The following is a 27,443-nucleotide window of genomic DNA, read 5'->3' as shown; positions in this document are numbered from 1 at the left end:
TTTTTGATTACTAATTCAACTTCCTTACTGGTTATGGGTCTGTTCAAATTGTCTATTTCTTCCTGTTTCAGTTTTGGTAGTGTATATGTTCCTAGGAATGTGTCCATTTCTTCCAGATTGCCCATTTTATTGGCATATAATTGCTCATAATATTTTTTATTATTGTTTTTATTTCTGCTGTGTTGGTTGTGATCTCTCCTCTTTCATTCTTGATTTTATTTATTTGGGTCCTTTCCTTTTTCTTTTTGATCAAACTGGCTAGTGGTTTATCAATTTTGTTAATTCTTTCAAAGAACCATCTTCTGGTTTCATTGATCTGTTCTACTCTTTTTTTTTTTTTTTTTTGTTTCAATAGCATTAGTCTTCTGCTGCTTTGGGGTTTTATTTGCTGTTCTTTTCCAGCTCTTTAAGGCCTACGGTTAGGTTGTGTATCTGAGATCTTTCTTCCCTCTTTAGGAAGGCCTGGATTGCTATATACTTTCCTCTTATGACTGCCTTAGATGTGGTCCAGAGTTTTTGGGTTGTGGTGTTATCATTTTCATTGGCTTCCATATACTTTTTAACTTCCTCTTTAACTTCTTGGTTAGCCCATTCATTCTTTAGTAGGATGTTCTTCAGTCTCCAAGTATTTGTTACCTTTCCAAATTTTTTCTTTCAAGTTTCATAGCGTTGTGTTCTGAAAATATGCAGTGTATGATCTCGATTTTTTTATACTTGCTGAGGGCTGATTTGTGTCCCAGTATGTGGTCTATTCTGGAGAACATTCCATTTGCACTGGAGAAGAATGTATATTCTGCTGCTTTAGGATGAAATGTTCTGAATATATCTGTTAAGTCCTTCTGGTCCAGTGTGTCATTCAAAGCCACTGTTTCCTTGATTTTTTTATTAGATGATCTGTCCACTGCTGTGAGTAGGGTGTGGTATTACTATCAATGAGTTTCTTTATGTTTGTGATTCATTGATTTATATATTTGGGTGCTCCCACATTTGGCACATAAATATTTACAATTGTTAGGTCTTCTTGGTGGATAGACCCCTTAATTATGATATAATGCCCTTCTGCATCTCTTGATACAGTCTTTATTTTAAAGCCTAGACTGTCTGATATAAGTATGGCTACTCCAGCTTTCTTTTGTTGACTATTAGCATGATAGATGGTTCTCCATCCCCTTACTTTCAATCTGAAGGTGTCTTTAGGTCTAAAGTGGGTCTCTTAAACAGCATATAGATGGGTCTTCTTTTCTTATTCATTCTGTTACCCTATGTCTTTTGATTGGAGCATTGAGTCCATTGAGGTTTAGAATGAGTACTGAAAGATACGAATTTATTGCCATTATGTTGCTTGTAGAGTTGGAGTTTCTGGTGGTGTTCTCTGGTCCTTTCTAATCTTTGTTGCTTTTGGTATTTATTTATATTTTCATCTTTTCTCCCCTCAGAGAGTCCCCCTTAAAATTTCTTGCAGGGCTGGTTTAGTGGTCACAAACTCCTTTAATTTTTGTTTGTCTGGGAAACTTTTTAATCTCTCCTTCTATTTTGAATGACAGCCTTGCTGGATAAAGAATTCTTGGCTGCATATTTTTCTGATTCAGCACATTGAATATATCCTGCCACTCCTTTCTGGCCTGCCAAGTTTCTGTGGATAGGTCTGCTGCAAACCTGATCTGTCTTCCCTTGTAAGTTAAGGACTTTTTTTCCCCTTGCTACTTTCATGATTCTCTCCTTGCCTGAGTATTTTGTGAATTTGGCTATGATATGCCTTGTTGATGGTCGGTTTTTGTTGAATCTAATGGGAGTCTTCTGCACTTCCTGGATTTTGATGTCTGTGTCTTTCCCCAGGTTAAGAAAGTTTTCCGCTATGATTTGCTCACATAACCCTTCTACCCCTATTTCTCTCTCTTCCTCTTCTGACCCCTATGATTCTGATGTTGTTCCTTTTTAATGAGTCACTGATTTCTCTAATTCTTAAATCATGCTCTTTTGCCTTAATCTCTCTCTTTTTTTCTGCTTCATTATTCTCCGTAAGTTTGTCCTCTCTATCACTGATTCTCTGTTCTGCCTCATCCATCCTTGCTGCCGTGGCATCCATTCGTGATTGCAGCTAAGTTATAGCATTTTTTATTTAATCCTGACTAGTTTTTACTTCTTTTATCTCTGCAGAAAGGGATTCTAATCTATTTTCGACTCCAGCTAGTATTCTTATTATTGTGATTCTAAATTCTGGTTCAGACATCTCGCTTGTATCTGTGTTGGTTAAGTCCCTGGCTGTCGTTTCTTCCTGCTCTTTCTTTTGGGGTGAATTCCTTCGTTTCATCATTTTGAAGGGAGAAAAGGAATTAATGAGGTAGAAAAAATTAAAATTAAAAAATTAAAATTAAAAAATATTAAAATTAAAAAGACACCAAAAAAATCAAATAAATGATGCTAGATCCTAGGTGTGTTTTGGTCTGGGTGTTGAAAGTGGCTTCATAGATTAGAGAAAAAAGGGGGGGGAGAAAAAAAAGGAAATTGTTTGAAAATTGTAAAAACTGGGTACACTGAAGTAGAGTAAAATGAAATGATGGAAGTAAAATAGAATTTGAAAAAATTTACACATAAGTAAAGAATATAGTAGAAAAATTAAAGAAAAACATTTGTAATAAAAATTAAAAATAAAAATGAATTTTTCTCTTTCTGTATTCAAGAAAAAGAAAAGAAACCAAAAAGAGAAAAAAAAAATCGTTTGAAAATTTGAAAAAGTGAATACACTGAAGTAGACTAAAATAAAATGATGGAAGTAAAATAGAATTTGAAAAAATTTACACAAAAGTAAAAAATATAGGAAAAATTTTAAAGAAAAATATTTTTAATAAAAATTGAAAATAAAAGATTTTTTTTCTTTCTGTATTCAAGAAAAAGAAGTGAAAAAGAGAAGAAAAAAATTGTTTAAAAAAAGAAAATTGAATAGTTGGACCTGCTAACAGACTGAAATACGACTGAAATTACTTCATTTTCCCCTAGAAGTTTATTTCCATAAACTAAGCAGGCAGTGAGACTTGTGTTCTTGAAGAGCGAGGTTGGCCCAGTTGGGCGGGGCTTAGTGTAACAGCTCTGTTCTCTACTAGATGGCATTGCTAGCCTACTGGGGTGGATTGTTGTGGCGTTCGCAGGTGCGTATGTGCATGCATGGGAGCAGTGAAAATGGCGTCATGCAGCAACCCAGTCTCTAGTATGGGAACTGTTCTCCCGTATCAACAATCACACACCCCTCCTTTGTCTTCAGCTTTTGTCCACTCCCCGCTTTTATACAGTCCATGGCCAAGCCCCAGGTAGTACCTCTCTCCCGAATTTTGTCTCAGATGCGGCTGTTTTCCCTGGCCCCTTAATTCTGAGGGACTGCAGCTTTAACCTGTTCCACCCCTCTGCGGAGGGTCTCACCGAGCAATGGTCGGGTGCCAGCTGCGCCCAGGAATGTTCACGGGATGGTGCTGCTGCCGATGCCCAGAGACTGCAGCCAGGTGCCAGCCCGCCCCAGAAAAAGTTCGTGAGATAGTGTAGCAGCAGCATTTCAGAGATTATGGAAAATCACAATACATCTGGCACCAGGCTTCACCCTTAACGACCTTGTTCCAGCACCAGCAAATGTGGCTGTTCTCTGGGGTCTGCTGGGACCAGGTGGCCTCACACCCGCCACCAAATGTCCTTCTAGCAATGGAACCACTTCGGCCTGAGAACCTTCTGGACCCCACTCTGCTCCTGGGGATTCGCCCTTCCCACCAGAGCACCACCAGGTATTGAGCTGTGGAGTTTCAGACTCTGCGCTCCCCGTTTACAGTCTTAATGGAATTTAAACCCTCCCCTTTCTCCTTTCTCATTTCTCCCTTTTTAGTTTAGTCCCTGCAGCTGTTTCCAATTTTCACTTTCCAGCTGCTTTTGGGGAGTGGTGCTTTTCCGCTCCCCCCCCCCACCGGCTCCATCCTCTCTCCCCAAGCAAAAGTGGCTCCCTGCCCTCCGCGGCTTCTCTCTCCCCCAGTTCACCTCTCCGCGCTGTGTACCCGCTGAATTCTGTGGTTCAGGTTGTGCAGATTATTGTGTTAATCCTCAGATCAGTTTTCTAGGTGTGCAGGATGGTTTAGTGTTGATCTGGTTGTATTTCATGGAGGCGAGATACACAAAAAACTTCCATGCTGTTCTGCCATCTTGGCTCCCCTACCTGAATCTGCATTATAAAGGGAGTTTTTAAATGTTATCATTCGTATTTTATGCATCTGAACTTCTTCCTGGTTGAAGCTGGTTCTGCTGAGTATTTCCCCATTTTTGAAAGCTTCTTCTTCTCCAAATTGTTTCTAGTCCAAGGTGGGCTTTAAAATCACTATATGATCCTTAATGGCTTTGTTCGCAAACCCAAGGTTAAACATAAGGGTCTGAGAGAAATTCATAGGTAATGGTGTGTGAACATATCTGCTTGGTGTGTTCAAAGGTCTATTTTGCTTGCTTCCTAGTTTATACATACAGTTGCCTAAAACTGAGTCGGAAAACCTGAGGTATTATCATCACCTAAATAAATTCTTTTTGCTTCTGAATGTTTAAAGGAAAAAGGACCACACAGCATGCCTAAGTTTCTAGGCAATGTTTATGATGATATTTGGCTCTTTCTTCAGAATATATTCTTATTTACATTCCTTACAGAAATATTTCATTCAAGAGAACCTCAACCAATTTTCAATGACTTTATAAGGCAGATGATATACATCTTCAAATATTTCTTTGGATTTATACAATTTTTAAATCATGACACTTACTATATTTCATGTTGTTCCAAGCAGATATAAATTTAGTTTTTAGCTTGTCAACTTCATCTGTTCCTGTAGCCTCCATATTCAAATTCTAAAGAAAAAGCCATCACTTGATTGCATTCTTCTGTAAAGTTTAATCTTTTGACTAAAAGAAAAAAAATTAAAGAAATATCAGTAATGAATATATATCATATGGTGCAATACCTGCTAAAGTTATTTAACTGATTTACAACTTGAACTACGAATGAGCAAACCAGTTTCTTGTTTTCCATAACAGAATACAATATATTCTATAAATATTTTAATTACAGAAACATTTAATATCAAATATACAATAAAAATTATTATACAAAACCAAACAATAATTTCCTCCAGGTGCTCACAATTAAGAACAATAAATTAGCTTAGTAAAACAACTCAGCTTTGGTGCTTGTGAGACTATTCAACTTGTTTTATTTATTATAGAGAAGGTGGTTTTAAATCTTATAAGAAATGACAGCTATCTTCAGAATGGAGGCTTTAAGTCACCATTCTGATTAAGTCACTACTTTCATATAAAACCGAATTGTTTTGTTTTGTTTTTTAAGGCATTTCCTACATTTCCTTCCTATCTCAATACTGCAGCATTTAAAACAATAGCTTAAATTTACAACGGAAAATGTTTTCTTACTTTAAAATAAGAATAAATGTACCTTGTAAGTACTTGCTTTATAACTGACTTGAGGGAAAGGTGAGATGTGTGATATAATCTGAAAAAGGAACAAATTATACTTTAACATGCTTGTGCTTATTTACAAAAATTCACAGGTTTACTTTTCAAGAAAACAATGCTGCACAGAACAGTGCTCTTTTAGGGTAATAAATATTTCCTCAAAAGTATTGATACATTTATTTCTCTAACAGTAGATGTTCCATTTTATAACATGTACTAAAAGCTACTCATTATACAGTGGAGTCAGGAGAAAGCATGGTCCATTGGAAAATTTTTAAAAGCCAATGTGACTAGACATGGATATTCCAGAAAAAGCACTTGAGATGTAGCCAAAGGTTTGACATGGGCTAGAGCACACAGGGCCTTGTAGACCATGTTAAGAATGTTGTTCTTCATCCAAAGAAAAACTGGTTTCAAACAGGAATATCAGAATCTGATTCTATGGGCTTGATTCTAAGACCAGCATGAAGAATAGACTGAAAAGGGACAAGAGTACAGGATTAGAGTTTCCTAGGATTGTACAGGACTAGGAAAGAGATGATAATAGCCTGGGCTGGAACAGTGAAGAGAGAGGGAAACAGACATATAAGGAAATATGTCAAAACTTCAATGTCTTGGCAATTAAATGAATATAGAAGGCAAGAAAAACAGATATGCCAACAGATATACCCATGTTCCTGGCTTGTGAAACTAAATAAATGGTGATAATCATTGAAATAGGGAACATTAGAAAGGATCTGGTTAGAGGAGGAAGATCACAAATTTGATTTATATGTAGTTTGAGATGCCTCTGAGAGATACATGATTCTCTATCAAACATTTATTTAATTATTCAATAAATTATTGCCAGGCACTGTTCAAGGCAATGCAGATACAGCTTAGGACTAAAGCAGTGAAATATTTCCTCTCATGGAGCTTACATTCTAACTATATTCTAGAGAGACCAACTAGGCAGCTGGATATATAGATCAGGAGCTTAGAGAGTGAGAGCTATTAATTTGAGCATTGCTGATGTATCAATGAAAAGTAGAGCTACAAACACGTTCCTCAAGGACTTTGCCATGATTATGTTTACACTCTCAGCCTTGAGAATGATATTTAAGGCCCTTCAAGAAATTATGTCTGCCCTCTTTCTTAGCTTCCTCTCTTGCCATTCCTTCACATGTACCATATACTGAAGCCATTTTTAATATTAATATGAAAGCTTTCTATTGGACATGCTGATACTTCACACCTTTCATGTGCTGTTCCCTTCACCTAGAATGTCTTCCTGCTCACTCTCACTTTTTGACTACCTTATTATCTTGAGTCCCTAAGACCCAGCTTAAGTTTCACCTCCTCTTATAAGACTTGTAAGATTTCTCCCCACTTCCGTATCTCAAATTAGACGGGTCCCTGCTCTTAGCTCCTACAGGATCCTATGTCTTCCTCTATCACAGGACTCATCATACTGAATTGTTATTACTTCTTACCTCCTCCACTAGATGGTCAACTTTCTGAGTATCCATAAGCTCTGCCTGGCATGTGACTGGTTCTCAAAATGTTTATTAAATGAATCAGTGTACTGATAAATTAATAAATATAGGTATACCAGTAGTAGCACTTCTACAAGCTGTAAACCTCTGTCAATTGAACATTTTTTTCACTAACAACTAGAATATAGAAAAGGAAAGAAAAATTTTCCTTCAGAAAATTGCATAATTTAACAAAACTTGGAAAAGCAAGAAGAAAGGTTTATAAAATGTGCATCCACATGATGGAATTCATATCCATTAAAAATGTCTTCAGAAAGTTTGTGAAAATGGAGAAACACTGCAGAATCTAAAACTTTATGCATCATACGGTACTGGCTGGGGAAGGGACAGGGGAAGAGTTAGAAAGAAGCACATCAAAAATTGACAAGTTTTGGGGCGCCTGGGTGGCTCAGTCGGTTAAGCGTCCAACCGGCTCAGGTCACGATCTCGCGGTCCGTGAGTTCGAGCCCCGCGTCGGGCTCTGTGCTGACAGCTCAGAGCCTGGAGCCTGTTTCAGATTCTGTGTTCCCTCTCTCTGACCCTCCCCCGTTCATGCTCTGTCTCTCTCTGTCTCAAAAATAAATAAACGTTAAAAAAAATTAAAAATAAATAAATTAATTAAAAAAATGGACAAGTTTCTCTGGATGTAAAATTGTGTGTGGATGGTTATTTATTTATTTATTTAGAGTGGAGGAGGGGCAGAGAGAGAAGGCTCCAAACCGTGAGACCATGACCTGAGCCAAAATGAAGGGTCAGACACTTAGGGTGCCTGGGTGGTTCAGTCATTAAGCATCTGACTTTGGCTCAAGTCATGATCTCAAGGTTCATGAGTTCGAGTCCCACTTAGGGTGAGCTCATGCCCCACTTCAGGTGAACACAAGCCCTGCTTTGGGTAAAAACAGTCCCTATTCAGATGAGCCCTGCTTCTCACTCTCCCTCTTTTTTTTAATTTTTTTAATGTTTGTTTATTTTTGAAGGAGAAAGAGACACAGCGTGAGTGGGAGTGGGGCAGAGAGAGAGGGAGACACAGAATCTGAAGCAGGCTCCAGTCTCTGAGCTGTCAGCACAGAGCCCGATGCAGAGCTCAAACTCATTAGCTGTGAGATCATGACCTGAGCCAAAGCTGGACGCTTAACTGACTGAGCCACCCAGGTGCCCCTATCTCTCTCTCCCTCCCCCCGTCTCTCTCTCTCTGTCCCTTGTGGGATTCTTTCTCTCTCTGCCTCTCACTCCCTTGCACTCTCTCCCTCCCTCTCTCTCAAAAAAAAACAAAAAACAAAAATAAAAGAGACACTTAACCAACTGAGCCACCCAAGCACTCCTCTATGTGGTTATTTTTATGCCACTATTGTCCACCTTTTCAAATCTTATACAAAGAACACATGTAATTTTTAGAATTTAAAATTTTTATTGTTAAAAAGCCACCAACCATGAATCTTCTAAATTCAAATGTTTAAAATAAGATAACGTACATACATGTATTTTCTTTCTAAGTCAGAAAGAAAGTAGACCATGGGGAAGACTTTGGTTCAAATAGTTCACAACACTGGTTACCAGGGATACCCTGGATAGTCTTTGGCAAGAATGTAAAATTAATGCCTTAAAGTGGGTGGGGGGAACATGAAGACAAAGTGAGACATTTTGTATGAGGTAAGTCTGTATCTTAGATAATCACTCCTAAATAAATTAGTAATAAATAAATAGCCAAGGTAAGATGCTGTGACAGATTCAGAAATTAATGAGAAATTTTCAAACCTAAAGGAACTTAGAGCAGAATAAATTGTGAAGTTGTTCTTTTATTATTTTTCCTCAAAATTCCTGCTACTATAGATTATTCACTCAGAATAACTGTACCCCCAAATGTGAAACATTTGAAACATTTTTGGAACATATCCTTGACTTATCCTATAAGAATACTTTTATTGTCACCATACAGAGGGTAGATGAGAATAATTAAGTTATTATTATAAGGTCAAACTCGTTAAGCTGTTGCTGGTTTAATAATTTGGTATACAGATGACCCTTGAACAATATACAATGCAGGGGCTGGGTGCTGACCCCTGTTTAGTAGAAATCCATGTATAATTTTTTACTCCCCCAAAATGTAACTACTAATAGCCTACTGTCAACCAAAAGCCTTACCAATAACATAAACAGTTGAATTAATACACACTTTGTATGTCACATGTACTATATACTATATTCTTACATAAAGCTAGAAAAAAATGCTAATAAAAAATCAAAGAGAAAATAAATTTATAATACTGTACTGTATTTACCAAAAAAAAAAAGAAAAATACATGTATAAGTGGACCTATGCCTTTCAAACCTGTGTTGTTCAAGAGTCAATGGTAGTTACTTTCATGTAACTAAAATTGAATTCCAATCTTCTATAAAGACAGAAACCCACTTTATATCCATAAAAAAAATTAAATGGATGTTTCTAAGAATACTAACTTTAGAGCAGAGAAGATTTTGGAAGATGATCCCTTGAACCATATTGGAAAGTAGTATAAATCAAAATGCTATAAAAAGGGAATAACCAGATCTGACTCCAAAGGCAAAGAAAACAAAAACAAAAACAAACAACTGGGACTACATCAAACTATAAAGCTTTTGTACAGTGAAGGAAACCATCAACCAAAATGTTAAGACAACCTACTGAATGGGGGCGCCTGGGTGGCTCAGTCAGTTAAGCATCCGACTTTGGCTCAGGTCATGATATCTCATGGTTTGCAGGTTTAAGCCCCACGTTGTGCTCTGTGCTGACAACTCAGAGCCTGGAGCCTGGTTCGGGTTCTGTGTCTCCCTCTCTCTCTGCCCTTCCCCGATGATACTCTGTCCCTGTCTGTCTTAAAAATAAATAGACATTAAAAAAATTGTTTTTAAAAAGACAACCTAGGGGCTCCTGGGTGGCTCGGTCAGTTAAGCGTCCGACTTCGGCTCAGGTCATGATCTCACGGTCCATGGGTTCGAGCCCCGCGTCGGGCTCTGTGCTGACAGCTCAGAGCCTGGAGCCTGTTTCGGATTCTGTGTCTCCCTCTCTCTGTGACCCTCCCCCGTTCATGCTCTGTCTCTCTCTGTCTCAAAAATAAATAAACGTTAAAAAAAAAAAAAAAAAGACAACCTACTGAATGGGAGAAAATATTTGCAAATCATATATCCAATAAAGGGTATATATCAAAAATATATTAAAAACTCATACAACTTAATAACAAAATATCAAACAATTGGATTAAAAACGTGTAAAGGATCGGAATGGACATTTTTCCAAAGAAGACACACAGATGGCTAACAAGCACATGAACATCACTCATCATCAAAAAAATGCAAATCAAAACCACAATGAGATATCACCTCATTCCTGTCAAAATGGCTATTATCAAAAAGACAAGAAATAGCAAGTGTTGGTGAGTACATGGAGAAAAGGGACCCTTGTGCATTGCTGGTGGGAATGTAAACTGGTTCAGCCACTTTGGAAAACAGTATACGGGTTCACCAAAACATTAAAAAAAAGAAATACCATATGATTCAACAATTCCATTTCTGAGTATCCAAGGAAAACTAAAATACTAACTGAAGATATATACACCTGTATGCTCGCTGCAGAATTATTTAGAATAGCCAAGATACAAAAGCAACGTAAGTGTCCATCAATGGATGAATGGATAAAGAAGTCACACACACACACACACACACACACACACACACACACACACACTGGAATACTATTCAACCATAAAAAAGGAAAATCTTGCCATTTGCAACAACATTGATGGACCTTGTGGGTATTTTGCAAAGTGAAATAAGTTAGAGAAAGACGCAATCAGTATGATTGCACTTACATGTGGAATCTAAACAAACAAACAAAACAAAACTCATAGAGAAAACAGTAGTTGCCAAAGAGTAGGAGGTGTGGGTGTAAGCAAAATGAGTGAGGGGGATTAAGAGTTACAAACTTCCAGTTACAAAATAAATATCCAATGGGGATATAATGAACAGCATTCGTGGCTATAGTCAATAATTTGGTATTGTATACTTGAAAGTTGCTAAGAGTAAATCTTAAAAGTTCTCATCATAAGAAAAACAAATTTGTAACTTTGTATGGTGACAGACAACTAGCCTTATGGTGGTGATTATTTTCCAAAGTATTAAATCAATGTTGTACAACCTGAAACTATATATGTCAATATTTCAATTAGTAAAAATGGAATATTCAAAGACCTCCTGTAAGTCAATAACAAAATGAGTAGAATAATACACAAAAGACTTGAACAGGAACTTTCTATTTATAAATGGATGACACTTATGATTTTATAAGTGGATGACCAAATGGTCAATATGCCTAAGAAAGGTCTTTAAAAAGGAAAACATGTATTGAAAACAGAATGAGATTGTGTTACAAACACACCAGATTGGCTAAATCTTAAAAAGTCAGTAAACTACAAGTGTTAAGAGAGATGTATAAGGAACTCATACACTACTGGTGTGGTTAAAAATTAATGAAACCACTTTGCAAAAATGTTTGGCAATATCTATTAAAGCTGAACATACTCATAGCCTCTGACCCAGAAACTGCACTTCTAGGAATATACCAAACAGAAATGCATACATGTATTCAATAAAGCGTATGTGTAAACCTGTTCATAACAGTATTCTTTTTTTTTCAAATTTCTATTTAAATTCTAGTTAGTTAATAGCAGTACTATTCTTAATAGCTCCAAACTACAACTCAAACGTCCATCAACTGTGAAATGGATGTATTGTGGTATATATTTTTTTCAGTATGTAAAAAATACTCTCAAAAATACTCTCAGAAGACAGAGTCGCATGAGCAGGGGAGGGACAGAGAGAGAGGGAGACATAGGATCCAAAGCAGGCTCTGTGCTGACAGCAAAGAGCCCCAATGCAGGGCTTGAACTTATGAACCATGAGATCATGACCTAAACTGACACTTAACCAACTGAGCCACGCCCCAAAGGTACATTTTTTACATGGAATGTTATATAGCATTGAGAAAGAATGAGCTACAACTATATCAACAATGTGAATAAATCTTGCAAACATAATACTGAGCTAAAGAAGCCAAACAACACACACACACACACACACACACACACACACACACACACACATATATGAATCCCTTTCTAAAAGTTCAAAAATAGGCATAACTAATCTATGATATTAGAAGTCAGATTCGAGATTACCTTCAGAAAAGGGGAAAGAGGAAGGAGTGACCAAGAGGAGACACAAGGGTAAGCTTTGGGGTGCTAATGCTCTATTAAAATCTTTATGGTGAAATTACAGGTATGATCACTTTGTGATAACAGAGCTATCCATTTATTATTATTTATTATTTGTGTATTTTTCTAACTTTCTTAAAAGTTTATTTACTTTGAGAGAGAGAGAGAAAGAGAGGGAGAGCGTGAGCAAGGGAAGGGCAGAGAGGCAGAGAGAGAATCCCAAGCAAGCTCCACACTGACAGCACAGAGCCTGACATGGGCTCAAACTCACAACCATGAGATCATGACCTGAGCCAAAATCAAGAGTTGGATGCTTAACCGACTAAACCACCCAGGCACCCCTGTGCACTTTTCTGTATGTATATTATACTTCAGTAAAAATGTCTATTAAACAATTGCTTTGCCAACGTGGAACAGATGGCTTTTCTTTGCCTTCAGAGGGGAGTCCTGAGAAGAGTACACCAAATACAGAAGTACAGCCTAGAATGCAAAATCTGAATCTAGCATGGGGAAACATCACTCTAACCCCAGATGAGGAACCATGTATTTCAAAAGGGGAGGGAGAATTATATTCTTCAAAAATGTCAGTGTCGTGTGAGACAAAGAAAGGCTTGGAATCTTTCCACATCAAAGGAGATGAAAGAAACACAAAAGCTAAATGTAATACCTGCTTCTGAGAAAAGGAATAAAATTATAAAAGGTATTAGATTGACAGATCTAACTAGATGACAGTAATATTGTTATGAAGTCTACAATAAAATATTTAGACATAAATGGTCACAATGAATACAACTTATTCTCAAATGGTTCTGAAAAATAATTTCATATGTATGTATGTATGTATATATATGTATGTGTGTGTATATATATATAAAAGATTAATCTGGGTAAAGGATTTTAGTTGTGTTTTATGTACTATTATTATTCTTGCATATTTTCTCTAAGTTTAAAGTTACTTCTAAATAAAAAGATTTTAAAATTTTTAAAAAAGGGAATAACCAAAAATTCCAAATAAGGAGAGGATTTGCCTTACTGACTATTAAAACACATTACAAAACTAAAGTAATTTGGGCACCTGGGTGGCTCATTCAGTTAAGCATCTGACTTCAGCTCAAGCATAATCTCACAGTTTGTGTGTTCGAGTCCCACATCAGGCTCTGTGTTGACAGCTCAGAGCTTGGAGCCTGCTTCGGAGTCTGTGTCTCCCTCTCTTTCTCTGTCCCTCCCCCGCTTGTGCACGATCTCTCTCTCTCTCTCTCAAAAATAAACAAACATTTAAAAAAACTAGAGTAATTAAAGTTTAGTAAAACTTGAATTTATTATTATTAGCAAAGGATGACACTGAATAAAACATAATAGGGAGAAAAGAAATAAATCCAAGCATATATAAGAATTTAGTACCTAACATAGGAAATATTTCACATCATTGAAAAAAATGGCTAATTTGCTAAACAGTGCTAGAGTAATAAGCTAGCTGGTTTAATAAAGCTACCTCACAGATTATGAATTCTAGACAAGTTAAAGAATTGAACACAAATGCACACACTTGGCACATGTGCTCATACGCCAGAGAAGTGTTAATTAAAATTTTTTAAACAATCTTGAAGAAACAGACTTTCTAAGCCTGGTATACAAAACTAGGAATCAGAAAGGAAACTGTAATCACATAAAAATGAAAATTTCAATATAGGAAGAAGAAAAAGAACTTTAACTAGGTTAAATTACAATTCATCAATTAGGAAAAACTTCAATACCTATTACATAGAAAAATGTTCTATGTATGTTTCTAATATACAAAGAGCTCCTATAAATCAATAAGGGGAAAAAACACACCCCCCCCAAAATCCAGGCATTCCAAAGAAAAAGGCCAATAAACACAGAAAAATATTTTCAAACTTACTAAATCTAAGTAATGCACATTAAAGGAATTTCGTATTTTTTTCATCATCATAAGAGATTAAATTGGTGAGTCTGAAGAAACAAGCATTTTACATAATTCTTTCTCAAATAATAAAGTCCATGAGGGCAGAGAATGTGTCTTTTTCACTACTATATCCTTATAGCTAGCACACTGGTGTGCTAATAGACACAAATATCTGCTGATGACTAAATTATGGTATATGCATATTATGATATAGATCTATATTTATTATGATAAAAAGATATTCAGGGAGCATCAAAATATGTGAGGCAAAACTGATAAAATTGTAAGAAGAAACAGATGAATCCTCTATTATGGTTACAGACTTTAACATCCCTCTAACAGAAATACAGGTCCAGCAGGCAGAAAATCAGTAAAGACAGTGTTGAATTAAATAGCACCATGAGTGGCACCTGAGTGGCTCAGTCAGTTAAGCCTCAGACTTTGGCTCAGGTCATGATCTCACAAGTTTGAGAGGTTCACAAGTTTGAGCCCCACATCGGGCTCTATGCTGTCAGCATGGAGCCCACTTTGGATCCTCTGTTCCCCCCTCTCTCTGCCTCACCTCCGCTTGCTCTCTTTCTCTCTCTCTCTCTCAAAAATATATAAACATTTTAAAAACAAGTAAGTAAATAGACCATTAATCAACTGGACATAATTGACAGACTACTTCACCCAACAAAAATAGATTACACATTATTCTTAAGTTCACATGGAATATTCACCAAGAATGACCAGATTCTGGGCCATAAAACACCTCTTAACAAATTTAAAAGAATAGAAACCATACATTTGTTCTCACCACAATGGAGTTAAACTAGAAATCAGTAACAGAAAGTTGGCTGCAAAATCTCCAAATACTTGGAGATTAAACAAAACACTTCTAAATAACACAAGGCCAAATAAGAAACATCAAGAGAAATTAAGAAATGTTTTTAACTAAATGAAAATGAGAATACAACTTAAAATTTGTGATATGCCGCAAAATTCCCTTAAAATTTACAGGAAATTAATAGCATTGGGAATGCCTATATTAGAAAAGAAGAAAGATCTAAAATCAATAACCTAAGCCTCCACCTTAGGAAATCAGAAAAAGAAGAGCATATTAAGTCTAAAGTAAGCAGAAAAAAAAAGAAATAAAAATTAAGGCAGAAAGAAAGAAATCAGTAGAGAAAAGCAACAAAACCAAAGCTGATTCTTTGAAAAGATCAATAAAATCTACAAGCCTACAGCCAGGCTAACTAAGAAAAAAAAACAGAGAGAGAGAGAGAGAGAGAGAGAGAGAGAGAGAGAAAACACACAAATTACTAACATCAGAAATGAAACAGGGGACATCACCACAGATCCCATGGCCATTAAAAGGACAATAAAGGAATATTATGAACAGTTCTATGCTCACAAATATGATAACCTAGATGAAATGAAGCAATTCCTTTAAAGACAGTTTGCCAAAATTCACACAAGTAGACAATTTACATAGGTCTATATCCATTAGAAAAATATGAATCAACAATTAATAACCTTCCAAAAAAAAAAAAATCAGGCTCAGATGGTTTCACTGTTGAATTCTACCAAATATTTGTACCAATTCTCTACACTCTCTCCCAGTAGAAGCAGAGAAAATACTTCCTAATTCATTCTATGAGGTCAGCATTACCCTAATACCAAAATCGGACAAAGACATTATTGGTACTGGCAAAAGAATAGACAAATAGATCAATGGAACAGAATAGAGAGCCCACAAATAGACCAACATAAATACAGTCAACTGGTCTTTGACAAAGGAGTAAAGGCAATACAATGGAGCAAAGACAGTCTTTTCAATAAATGGTGCTGGAACAACTGGACATACACATGCAAAAAAAAAAAAAAAAAAAAAAAAGGAGCTGGACAAGACCATACACCTTCTACAAAAATTAACTCAAAATGGACTGTAGACCTAAATGTGAAACACAAAACTATAAAAATCCTAGAAGATGACATGGAAGAATACCTAAATGACCTTCAGTATGGCAATGACTTTTTAGACATAGCACCAAAGGCACAAACCCTTAAAAAAAATAACTGGTAAACTGGACTTCATTAAAATTAAAAACTTCTCAGGGCACCTGGGTGGGTCAGTCAGTTAAGCATCTGACTTCCACTCAGGTCATGACCTTGTGGTTTGTGAGTTCAAGCCCCACATCAGGCTGTGTCCTGACAGCTCAGAGCTTGGAGCCTGCTTTGGATTCTGTGTCTCCCTCTCTCTCTCTGTCTCTCTCTGTCTCTCTCTGTCTCTCTCTCAAAAATAAATATTAATTTTTTTTATTTAAAACTTCTCTATGAAAGACAATGTCAAGAGAATGAAAAGACAAGCCACAGACTGGGAGAAAATATTTGGAAAACACACATCTGATAAAGGTGTGCTATTTAAAATATACAAAGATGTTTAAAACTCAATAAGAAAATGAACAACCTAATTTTAAAATGGTCCAAAGACCTAAACAGATTCACCTCACCAAAGATGGAAAATAAGCATATGAATATATTCTCCACATACGCTATCCAGGAAATCAAATTAAAACAATGAGATACCACTACATACCTATTAAAATGGCCAAAATCCAAAACACTGATAACACCAAATGCTGGCAAGGATGTCAAGCAATATGTACTCTCATTCATTGCTGATGGGTATGCAAAATGTTACAGCTACTTTGGAAGACAGTTTGGCAGCTTCTTACAAAACTAAACATACTCTTAGCATATGATTTAGCAATGGTGCTCTTTGGTATTTACCCAAAATGAAATGAAAACAATCCACACAAAAACCTGCACACAGATGTTTATAGCAGTTTTATTGGAACTTGGAAGCAACCAAGATGTCCTTCAGTATGTGAACAGATAAACTATAATACATTCAGACAAAAGAATGTTACCCAGGCACCTAAATGAGCTATCAAGCCATAAAAAGATATGAAAGAAAACTAAATGTATATTACTAAGTGAAAGAAGCCAATCTTAAGAGGCCACTGTATGTCAAACTGTACATTCCGGAAAAAGCAGAACTACAGAAACAGTAGGGGCACCTGGGTGGCTCAGTTGGTTTAGCATCTAACTCTTGATATTGGCTCAGGTCTTGATCTCCCAGATCATGAGATGGAGTCCCACCACACTGGGCTCCATGCTGAGTGTGGAGCCTGCTTGGGATTCTCTCTCTCTCTCTCTCTCTCTCTCTCTCTCTCTCTCTGTCTCTCTCTCTCTGCCCTTCCCTCACTCTCATGCCCTCTCTCTTACACACTCTCAAAATAATTATTTTTTAAAAATGTTTTAAAAACTACAGAAGCAGTAAAAATATATGTGTTTGTGAGGGATTGGGGCTGTAGGCGTAAAGATGAATAGGCAGAACACAGAGGATTTTTAGGCAACTGTTTTTAGATTTTTAGAAACTATTCTCTAGAATACTACAGTTGTAGATACATGTTATTATACATTTATCCAAACCCACACAATGTACACTAAAAGTGAACCCTAATATATAAACTATGGACCTGGAGTGATAATGATATGTGACTGTAGGTTTGACTGTAATAAATGTACCACTCTCGTGCAGGATGTTGGTTGGGGGTGGGGGGGTTGTGGTTCTGTGTTTTGTGGGACAGGAGGTAATGTAAGAACTCTGCTCAATTTTGCTATGAACCTAAAAAGTTAAAGTTTACTAAATTTAGGGGCGCCTGGGTGGCTCAGTCGGTTGGGCGGCCGACTTCGGCTCAGGTCATGATCTCGCGGTCCGTGGGTTCGAGCCCCGCGTCGGGCTCTGTGCTGACAGCTCAGAGCCTGGAGCCTGTTTCAGATTCTGTGTCTCCCTCTCGCTGACCCTCCCCTGTTCATGCTCTGTCTCTCTCTGTCTCAAAAATAAATAAAACGTTAAAAAAAAAAATTAAAAAAAAAAAAAAAGTTTACTAAATTTATATAGAGTAAGGTAAAGGAAGAGAGAATAGTATAAATACAATTTACACATCTATATGCGTATTATATATGTATATAGAATTGCACACACCACAAAATATGGAAAAACAATGTCTAGAAGTCCACACTAAATGTAGAACTCTCTAAGACATGAAATGTCATATTTTCTTAATTTTTTGTACTTTATTATTCAAACTGTTTATATTGAACCCATTTTAAATTAACAAAATATTCAAAAAATGCTCCCATTAAAAATTGAATACAGAACATTACAAATGTGCCTGAAATTGCTTGACTAAGAAGTCTACAGAGAAGAAAGACATTCTATTACAAAATTCCTAAGCAGACTGTAAGAAAGATAAAATGCTGACAGAGTGCTTTTTCCTTTTTAAGATAAACAATTTTATTTTTCCTGTTCTTAAAGACATCACACTCAGCTATTTAGTCATGTAGAAAACTTAACTTCCTCAATATAATTCCCTATGGCAGTTTTGGCTGAATAAAATGAATTAGAGGAAATCCCTAGTTAATTCATAATTTTTGTTTCTCTTTAAAATAATAGTGAGATTTGGAAAGAGGAAAAGGAATAAATTAATAACTGAGTCCATTCAGTCTATTAAAATGTCTTTTTTACACCTGTGTGAGATAAGCCAAGGAAAGGCAAGACAAACAGTACTTTTAGTTTAACTAAACTGAGCAAAAAAATAAATAAATAAAACCACAATGAACTTTGACAGCAGTCTCATTGCAAAATTCTAAACTATCCTCACCCACAAATTCCCTTTCCAAAAACTTTCCTAATTTTTAAAAAAAATTAAAAATGAATTAAAATTCATTCTATCAGGTATAAAGTGATGATTTACTCATTACCTATTATATTTCAATCTCTTTTGTTATCTAAAATACCTGGTTTCACTGCTGCAGTGATCAAAACAATATGCCAAAATTCTTGTTTATTTTATGTAGTGCTGTCAGAGCCTCAGTCTGGAAAACCATCAAAATAACACTGTTCCCAATTTCCACTTTGAAGAAGGGATTTATACGTATTTCTTGAAGTTTAGAGAAATAAGTAACTTTTTTCAAGTAGACTTTATTAATGCATACTACAATAAATCTTACCATCCATCATTCCCATATTTCTGTTCATTACTTACATTCTGACAAATCCATTTTAATTAAAAAATAGCAGTGAAGAAGAGAAAATTCTATTTTATTTTATCTTAGTAAACATAAAGCTATCAGATGAGGTTTATTCCTAAACTTTACTGTTAATTATGTGAAAAGCAGAGTGAAGACTAAGCAGAGTTCTTTTGGAAAGCAGAGCTACAACCCTTGATATGAAAATCATCGATTGAGACCCAGATGTCATTTTTAGAGAGTCACTTTTCTAACCATAACCATGCATTAAGACAGTCGATAAATTATAAACTGATAAATGTAAAGGGTACTCAAATCAATGCCCTTGAAGGGCAGATGAAGGTAATCAGCCTCTCTCATATGGCAGTAGACAGAATATTTTATCCACTGAGAATTTAAAGCCAAGTAAAAGCTCCTGACAGAACTTCAGGAACTGATTCTACAGAATATATCTCAGTCACATAGTACAACCGACAAAAACACTGCAGATTTACTGGATTTGCGTATGCTTGGGCATCTTCCCCAAACGGTATTCTGCAGCAAAATGAAATATAGATATTGATTTAGAATTTTTATGTGCTTTTAGCTATACCATCAAATAAAATGAACTGTGAGGTCCATTCTAAGTTTTCATCTACTGTAACCTTTTCTACCTGCTTGCACTTTTAGTAACAAATTATTAATCCCTTGTCTGACCTTGAATGTCTCTCAATATGTTGGTCTGTCATCTCTGCTCTCTTATTGCCCTCCATCTCAGTTCTTTGCAGAAACATCAATTACTGTATCCATTTCTATTCTCTCTTTTCCTATATTTGCCAATCTTCTATCTTCCTACACTGAACTTGGTAGTCTAACAATGTTGTTTGTAAACCTAGCATGTTTATTTCTTTTAAAAAGTCACCAATATGAAGAAAGGGCGAACACTGGTAATATTTATTTGGATTGTCCCCTTTCAGAGCTAAGGGTTAGGCAAAGTAGATGATAGTAAGAGATAAGGATAAAAAAGACTGAGAAAAGGAACAGATATATAATAAGGGCAGGACTCACATATTAAGAAACTGGCTTTTAAAAGAAGGATGAGGGGCGCCTGGGTGGCTCAGTCGGTTGGGCGGCCGACTTCGGCTCAGGTCATGATCTCGCTGTCCGTGAGTTCGAGCCCCGCATCGGGCTCTGTGCTGACCGTGCAGAGCCTGGAGCCTGTTTCGGATTCTGTGTCTCCCTCTCTCTCTGACCCTCCCCCGTTCATGCTCTGTCTCTCTCTGTCTCAAAAATAAATAAACGTTAAAAAAAAAAATTTTTTTAAAGAAGGATAAAAGGGGCACCTGGGTGGCTCAGTCAACTGAGCATCTGACTTCAGCTCAGGTCATGAGTTCGAGCTCTGCATTAAGCTCTCTGCTGTCAGCACAGAGCCCATTTTAGATCCTCTGTCACCCTCTCACTCTGCCCTTTCCCTGCTCACAGGCTCGTGCTCTCTCCCTTTCTCTCAAAAATAGTAAAAAAAAAAAAAAACAACAACAACAACAACCCATTTTTAATAAGATAGTTTTGCCTTAAGGATACATCTTACAAACATTCTTTCGACTCCTCAGGATCACACCCTCCTGGTAAAAACACTACATGAATGCACAGCTACTTTACAATGATAACGCAAATAAAAGGTACTACTTATGCATTCTTCTCTTAAATCTAGTAGAAATTACAAAGAAGACACTAAGTACTGAGCATTCATTTACCCTCAAATGTGGCCTTGCTATCAAGTTCCTACAGGCAAAAGCCTCCATTTGTGCAGTACATGTTCAGACTGTAAAGTCGTCATCATAACAATCTAAACAGGATATAAGGAGTTTAAATGACCTCATTTACTTGAAAATTATAGTAAGAAGTATTAATGATACTTGGCCTGCCTTAAGTATTCCTTGGATCTTCTTGATCTTATCTCTAAGATCATATAATACTTACTTCATCTTGATCTTATCTCTAAGAAGCATAAAATATTTACTATAATTTGATAAATAAATTTTAATAATATCACATAACCTCTGGGGTCTGTAAGTCTGGGGTAACTATGAATGGTTGGAGCCTCCATACTTCAAAATACAACTTTGCAAGCGGTTAAATATGTAGTCTGCATATAAGAAGCAACATACAGGGTCAAATCATTTAATTGACAAAATTAACCTAACCTCTACAAGTATGGAAGGATTTCAGAATCTCGGGATTCAAAGGGAATTTACCAAGTATCTAGTAACCAGAGAGTAGTAATATTAATAACAGTTCTTAACCATTTTTTCCCACATAATGCACTCCAATCTATCAGTAATCTCTCCTAACCTACAGTGTACAATGAAAGAAAATGTGTGAATTTCAAAAATTAAAAAAACAAAACAAAACACTCCCACCCACCGGAATCTAACCTGCTGTCTGGTTCAAACTCACTCACTAATCATTAATCATATTCAAACACCTATATAGCAGTGAGATCTCCTTTACAACATCCTAGCCAAGTGCATTCACCCAGCTTCTAGGGAACACCTCCAAAACAGGGCGCTCAGTACTTAATGAGCTTTAAGTACTGAGCTATAAATTTAAAAGCCTGATAGTGTTTTAACGTTTTACTTTTATTTTTGAGACAGAGAGAGACAGAGCATGAACGGGGGAGGGGCAGAGAGAGAGGGAGACACAGAATCGGAAGCAGGCTCCAGGCTCTGAGCCATCAGCCCAGAGCCCAACGTGGGGCTCGAACTCACGGACCGCGAGATCGTGACCTGAGCTGAAGTCGGACGCTTAACCGACTGAGCCACCCAGGCGCCCCAAGCCTGATAGTGTTTTAAACTATTTTTCTTTACTAACATAATTATTCTAGAGTATCCATATAACTATATTATTCCAGCTCATTTTATAAATTCTTTTAATGTTTGTTTATATTTGAGAGAGAGAGAGAGAGTGTGTGTGCACGAGCCAGGGAGGGGCAGAGACAGAGGGAGACAGAATCTGAAGCAGGCTCCAGGCTCTGGACTGTCAGCACAGAGCCCGACATGGGGCTCGAACTAATGAGCCATGAGATCATGACCTGAGGTGAAGGCGGACACTTAACCCACTGAGCCACCCAGGCGCCCCATTCCAGCTCATTTTAAACAACTTCACTTGTCTGAAAGACATATGGAACCGAAAGTCTGTATCCTTTTAATTTCTACCAACTGATCCTGGTTGGGCCTTCTGAAACTAATCTGTCTTACATTTGATAACCCATCATATAAAGACCTCCCATACCCTCCCACCCACCTCCCAGCTGCATCATCTCTTTTCCACATTAAATATTCTCAATTTCTTCAATTAGTCAGAAGACTACTATATGAGTGTTAATGAGGGTCTCAGTCAGAATACTGGTAAGGGGATAAGAAATGAGATATAAGCAACAGGTGACATGGTAGAACTACCAACATCATACAAATATATGAATGTTTATATACGTACATACAGGAAACACTAAAGTGACTCTGAGATTTCAGGTCTGATGTCTAGGAGGATAATAATGCCATTAACAGAAACAGTTAACCCAATAGGAGAAGGCTAAAGGGGAAGATGGGAAATTCAATTTCAGACAGTGATTTTGAGGTTTAACATGTAAATATGGATAAGACCTTTTCCAAGTCCCATTCCATTAGTTTACTTCTACTACAAAAAGGTGCATCCATATTATTGAGACTAATAATTATACCTCACTTAAACACAAAATATCACATTAATTCATTCATCAAGTATTTGGTTACTTTCATAAGGAACTATGGGAGATACAATGAGCCATGAAACCCAGTTCCTGACCCCATTAAACTTACATTCTAATATGAAAGATGTTTATAACTAACCAGAACTCAAGACAGAACATGGTATGTCTCACAGTAGAAATATAAAATGTTATAATTATTCAGAGAAATATTTTCCCCCTTTCCAATGAGAATATTCACATATGAAAAAAATCACACACAGTCACAACTGGGACTCTTCAAATACAAAGACCAAGGACACACAAATAACATAAATCTTACTATTCTGGGTATAAATGAGGATAACACTAGCCATATTCCTTAGGAATGTGCTAAAGTACCCTCAACAATTATGTCTATTGTTAAAGATTAATGCTTGAATTGTATCATCACTCAAAAGAAGAGCATTGTTTAAAATGTTCACAAACACAATTGTTTTGGCTTATAAATGGAATTGTTTGATGTCATTTTCTCATCATTCCTAATTTTAAACAATAGTGTATCAATTTGAAAATAGAGCTACAAGTTTACAGCCTTACAAAGATAAAAACTGCATATTTTCTACCTGATATAACTATTCTGGAGTTCCCTATAACTATATATTATTGCTGAAGTTTTAAATTATTATGGCTACTTTAGTCATTTTACTAGATAACTTACAGAGTCTACAAAAAATTAGTTTAGTAAGATCTTTATATTTTTAATTGAAAACATAATCACAGAAAAAAAATTCAAATGACTTGGAACATATAATTTGACTATACATCTTTAGTGGAATATAGTCTAAGGACATAAAATGGCAAAGAAATCTTTAAGTGGTAAATCTGTTGTTGGAGAGTATCAGTATAGTAATTCCAAAACTAACTTAAATGTTTTATAGGATAGATGGGTAAATATATTAATACAGTTTTGAATCGGAATTCTCCCTGTAGGAAAAGGGAGATACAAATATGAACTGACAGAAGGTGAAGATAAACTCTGTGGTTCTGAATCCGAATTGAAAGCATCCTATAAATTCATGATTTCTTTTAAAAAATGTGTGTGTGTGTGTGTGTGTGTGTGTGTGTGTGCGCGCGCGCGCGCATGTGTGTCCATTTATTTAAAGAGCCTAAAAGCAGTGATACTCCAGTAGCAGTGAGTATATTCAATGCCCAAATCTTGGTTTCTGAGTACTGTTTTCCAATAAATTGGACCAGGACTCCATTGCAAAATGGCTAACTCCAGGTCTTAAGCAAGGAATATACAAGGTGAGCCTGGAACATCTTTTGTACAAAAAATTAAGAATATGCCCAAATACCAACATGGACATATGCAAAGGCCATAGGAACTGGCTTGAAGGGACTAATCAGATTTGAGATAATTTAATCATCAAAAAAAGAATAACAGTGAGGCACCTGACTGGCTCAGTCGGTAGAGCATGCGACTCTTGATCTCTGGGTCATGAGTTCAAGCTCCACATTGGGCATGGACCCTACTTTAAAAAAAGAAAAAAAAGGGGGGGAGGGAGGACACTTGGGTGGCTCAGTCAGTTGAGCATCCAACTCTTCATTTTGGCACAGATCACGATCTCACAGTTCATGGGTTTAAGCCCCTCATTGGGCTTTGTGCTGGCATCTGTGCTGACAGCTCAGAGCCTGGAGCCTATTTCGGATTCTGTCTCTCCCTCTCTGTCTCTGTCCCTCCCCCTCTAGCACTCTATCTCTCTCTCAAAAATAAATAAACATTAAGAAAAAAAATTTTAATAAAAAAATCTACAAAACAAAATAGCCTAGAGTCTTCAAAAATATCAGTCTTGAGGGGCGCCTGGGTGGCTCAGTCGGTTAAGCATCTGACTTCAGCTCAGGTCATGAACTCGTAGCTCATGAGTTCAAGTCCTGTGCTGGGCTCTGTGCGATGACAGCTCAGAGCCTGGAGCCAGCTTTGGATTCTCCCTCTCTCTGTTCCTCCCCCACTCATACTCTGTCACTCTGTCTCAAAAATAAAAAAATTTTTTTTAATTAAAAAAAATGTCAGTCTTAAAAGACAAAAAAAAAAAAAAAACAGGAAGGAGGAAGAATAAAACAAACATGACAACTAAGAAAATTCATAATCTCTGATTGGATTCAGTATGTTTTTTAAGCTATAAGGGAGGTTACTGATAAACATTTGGATAAATTCAAATTTTTTAATATGGCCTATACATTAAATAATATCAATCAGGGTTAAGTTACTTGGGTGTGCCCACAGCATTATAGCTATGTAGGAAAATGTCCTAATTCATACGAGATGTATGGCGAAGAATTTAGGAGTGAAGTGTCATGATGTCTCCAACCTCAGTTTCCAATGGTTCAGCATGAAAAAAAAAAGCATGCATGTGTGTGTATTTAGAGAGAGAAAAAACAAATGAGGTATAATGTTAACAACTAGTGAATCTAAGTAAAAGATGTGCAGATATTTGCTGTACTATTCTTTCAGCTTTTTTGTAGGTTTGAAACTTTCAAAAGAAAAAAGTTGGAAGAAAAAGTAGGGTGGAAATTAAATTTACTTTCATGCAGCTGATCAGGCTATATTAAGTCTAACTTATTCATCCTATCCATAAGTGCTAAAATCAAGTATGAAGTTCAGAAAGGTTTAGCTAAAAATAAAAGTACTAATTCTAACAAATAATAAGTAATTACAAACCAAGACACCATTAGTTTCCTATGATAGCTGTAGACTAAACATAATCTCTGACGAAAATTCTTAAAAGATGACATGTGGTAAGTCATCTAGGACAATTATAAATTAGCAGAACTATGCTAAGTAATATTTATTCCAAATCCAAATATGACTAGCCAAATTCTTTCTCCAATTGGGATCTATTAGTTACAAGGATCTCTAAAATTAAAATGTTAATACAGATACACAGATAATTTCAGACCACATATCTCTAATAAAAATAAACACAAACTCTGTACCAGTAATTTTGTTAACCTATGCATATATTACATATCATTTAATCCTTTTAACAACTCTGTAACACAGATACTAGTATTATCCTCATCTTACAGATTAAGAGGAAAAAAGGCTTGGAAGACTAAATAACTACTACAAGGTCATACTGCTAGTAAATAGCAAAACACATCTTGAATCCAGGCAGTCTGACTCCAGAGCCCATGCTCTTTGCTCTTCCACTGCTTTACTATGAAATGTAAAATTTTAAAAATAAACTGTACTGATTCAAAATTTATGAAAAATTACACAAAGGAGCCATTTCAAGGAAAAACCAAAAGCATGCCTTTCTTCCCAAATACACATTTAAATTTACATATACACTAACTGAATGAAAAAGCTAGAATTTAACCAGAAGCCCAATGTATTGCCAAATCCCACGTGAAAATAAAGATCATATATAACTGTACTCAGTTACCTATTCATATATATGGCTGAATGTTACATATAAATTCAAAACGAATACCAACATGCTTTCATCTAGAACTTTATCCCTGCTCTCAAGAAAAAAAAAAACTGAAAAAATTTATTTCAGGTACATCATTCCTCAAATATACTTAATTAAAACAATGACATAAAAGAAAAAAAAAGAATAAGCAATTAACCTTGAAAACTAATGCCACCATAAAAAATATTAACAAATAAACCATGTCCCTCCAAACCTGGTCATCTTACAGTGTTCGCTTAGTGAACTATACCACTATCCATCCAGTTACATAAGCCAAAAACCTAGTGGTGGCAGCACCTTCCTCTTCCTCTTTCCTCATGTCCAATCCATCACCTCGTTCCACCTCCTAAATATCTCTAAATCCATCACTTCTATCTTCACCACCATCTGGCCCAAGATATAATCGTCTCTAATCTGGCCTCTTCCCATCCACACTGCTGTCCCTCTTGTAAACAGTGTTTCCTCTGTATAACATCAAGTCCTCTCTTATAGCACTTACAATAGCTGGAACTTTAAATATCTTTGAACATTTGATTTATGTCTGCCTCCCCTGTTACACAGTAAGTTCTATGAGGGTAGTTCTGTGATGAAGCTCACCATTTCATCATTGTGACCAAGAAGAGTGCCCAGTTAATAAATAAATGCTAAATAACTGAATGCATGTCAAAGATTGCAAGTTTATTTATAAACAGGGGGGAAAATGGTTATAAGGTCCACCAACCATTATAAGGAGTATTTTATTTCATCATTTCTAGATCACACATTTTCACATTTTAACTCTGAAAATGAATACAACTTATAGTTGACGATCTTTGTTTAATTGGCAATATTTTCTTCTTTCATAGTGATTCATAAACAAAGGTGTATCTTGGAATTTTTTCTAAAACCTCATGATTTGATGAAATAAGTAAATAAATCTACAACACACCTGGTCCAATCAGTTCAAACTTGGTAATGTAGCCTCCCTTCTCCTTTGGCCACCACCCTACTCCCAATATTTAATAATTAACA

General features: G+C 36.2%; 1 protein-coding gene across 2 annotated transcripts in view; it reads right to left on the bottom strand.

Moving 5' to 3' along the window:
- ATG4C (autophagy related 4C cysteine peptidase) overlaps nt 1-27,443 on the bottom strand; it is a 95,859-nt gene that overhangs the window by 65,720 nt on the left and 2,696 nt on the right. Inside the window, exons 2-3 of one of the 2 annotated variants that reach the window (XM_007089858.3) lie at nt 5,465-5,521; nt 4,779-4,917 (exon numbers count right to left, since the gene is read on the bottom strand). In XM_007089858.3, the coding sequence (XP_007089920.1) occupies nt 4,779-4,854 (76 nt within the window). In that variant the 5' untranslated portion in view covers nt 4,855-4,917; nt 5,465-5,521. The remainder of the gene's footprint in view (nt 1-4,778; nt 4,918-5,464; nt 5,522-27,443) is intronic. The other variant, XM_042997438.1, reaches the window with a different exon arrangement.

The sequence above is a fragment of the Panthera tigris genome, chromosome C1 (genome assembly GCF_018350195.1).
Source record: "Panthera tigris isolate Pti1 chromosome C1, P.tigris_Pti1_mat1.1, whole genome shotgun sequence".
In the NCBI taxonomy this organism is placed as follows: Eukaryota; Metazoa; Chordata; class Mammalia; order Carnivora; family Felidae; genus Panthera; species Panthera tigris.
Note: the sequence above shows the minus strand (reverse complement) of the source record. Positions and strands in the feature narration are given on the sequence as shown.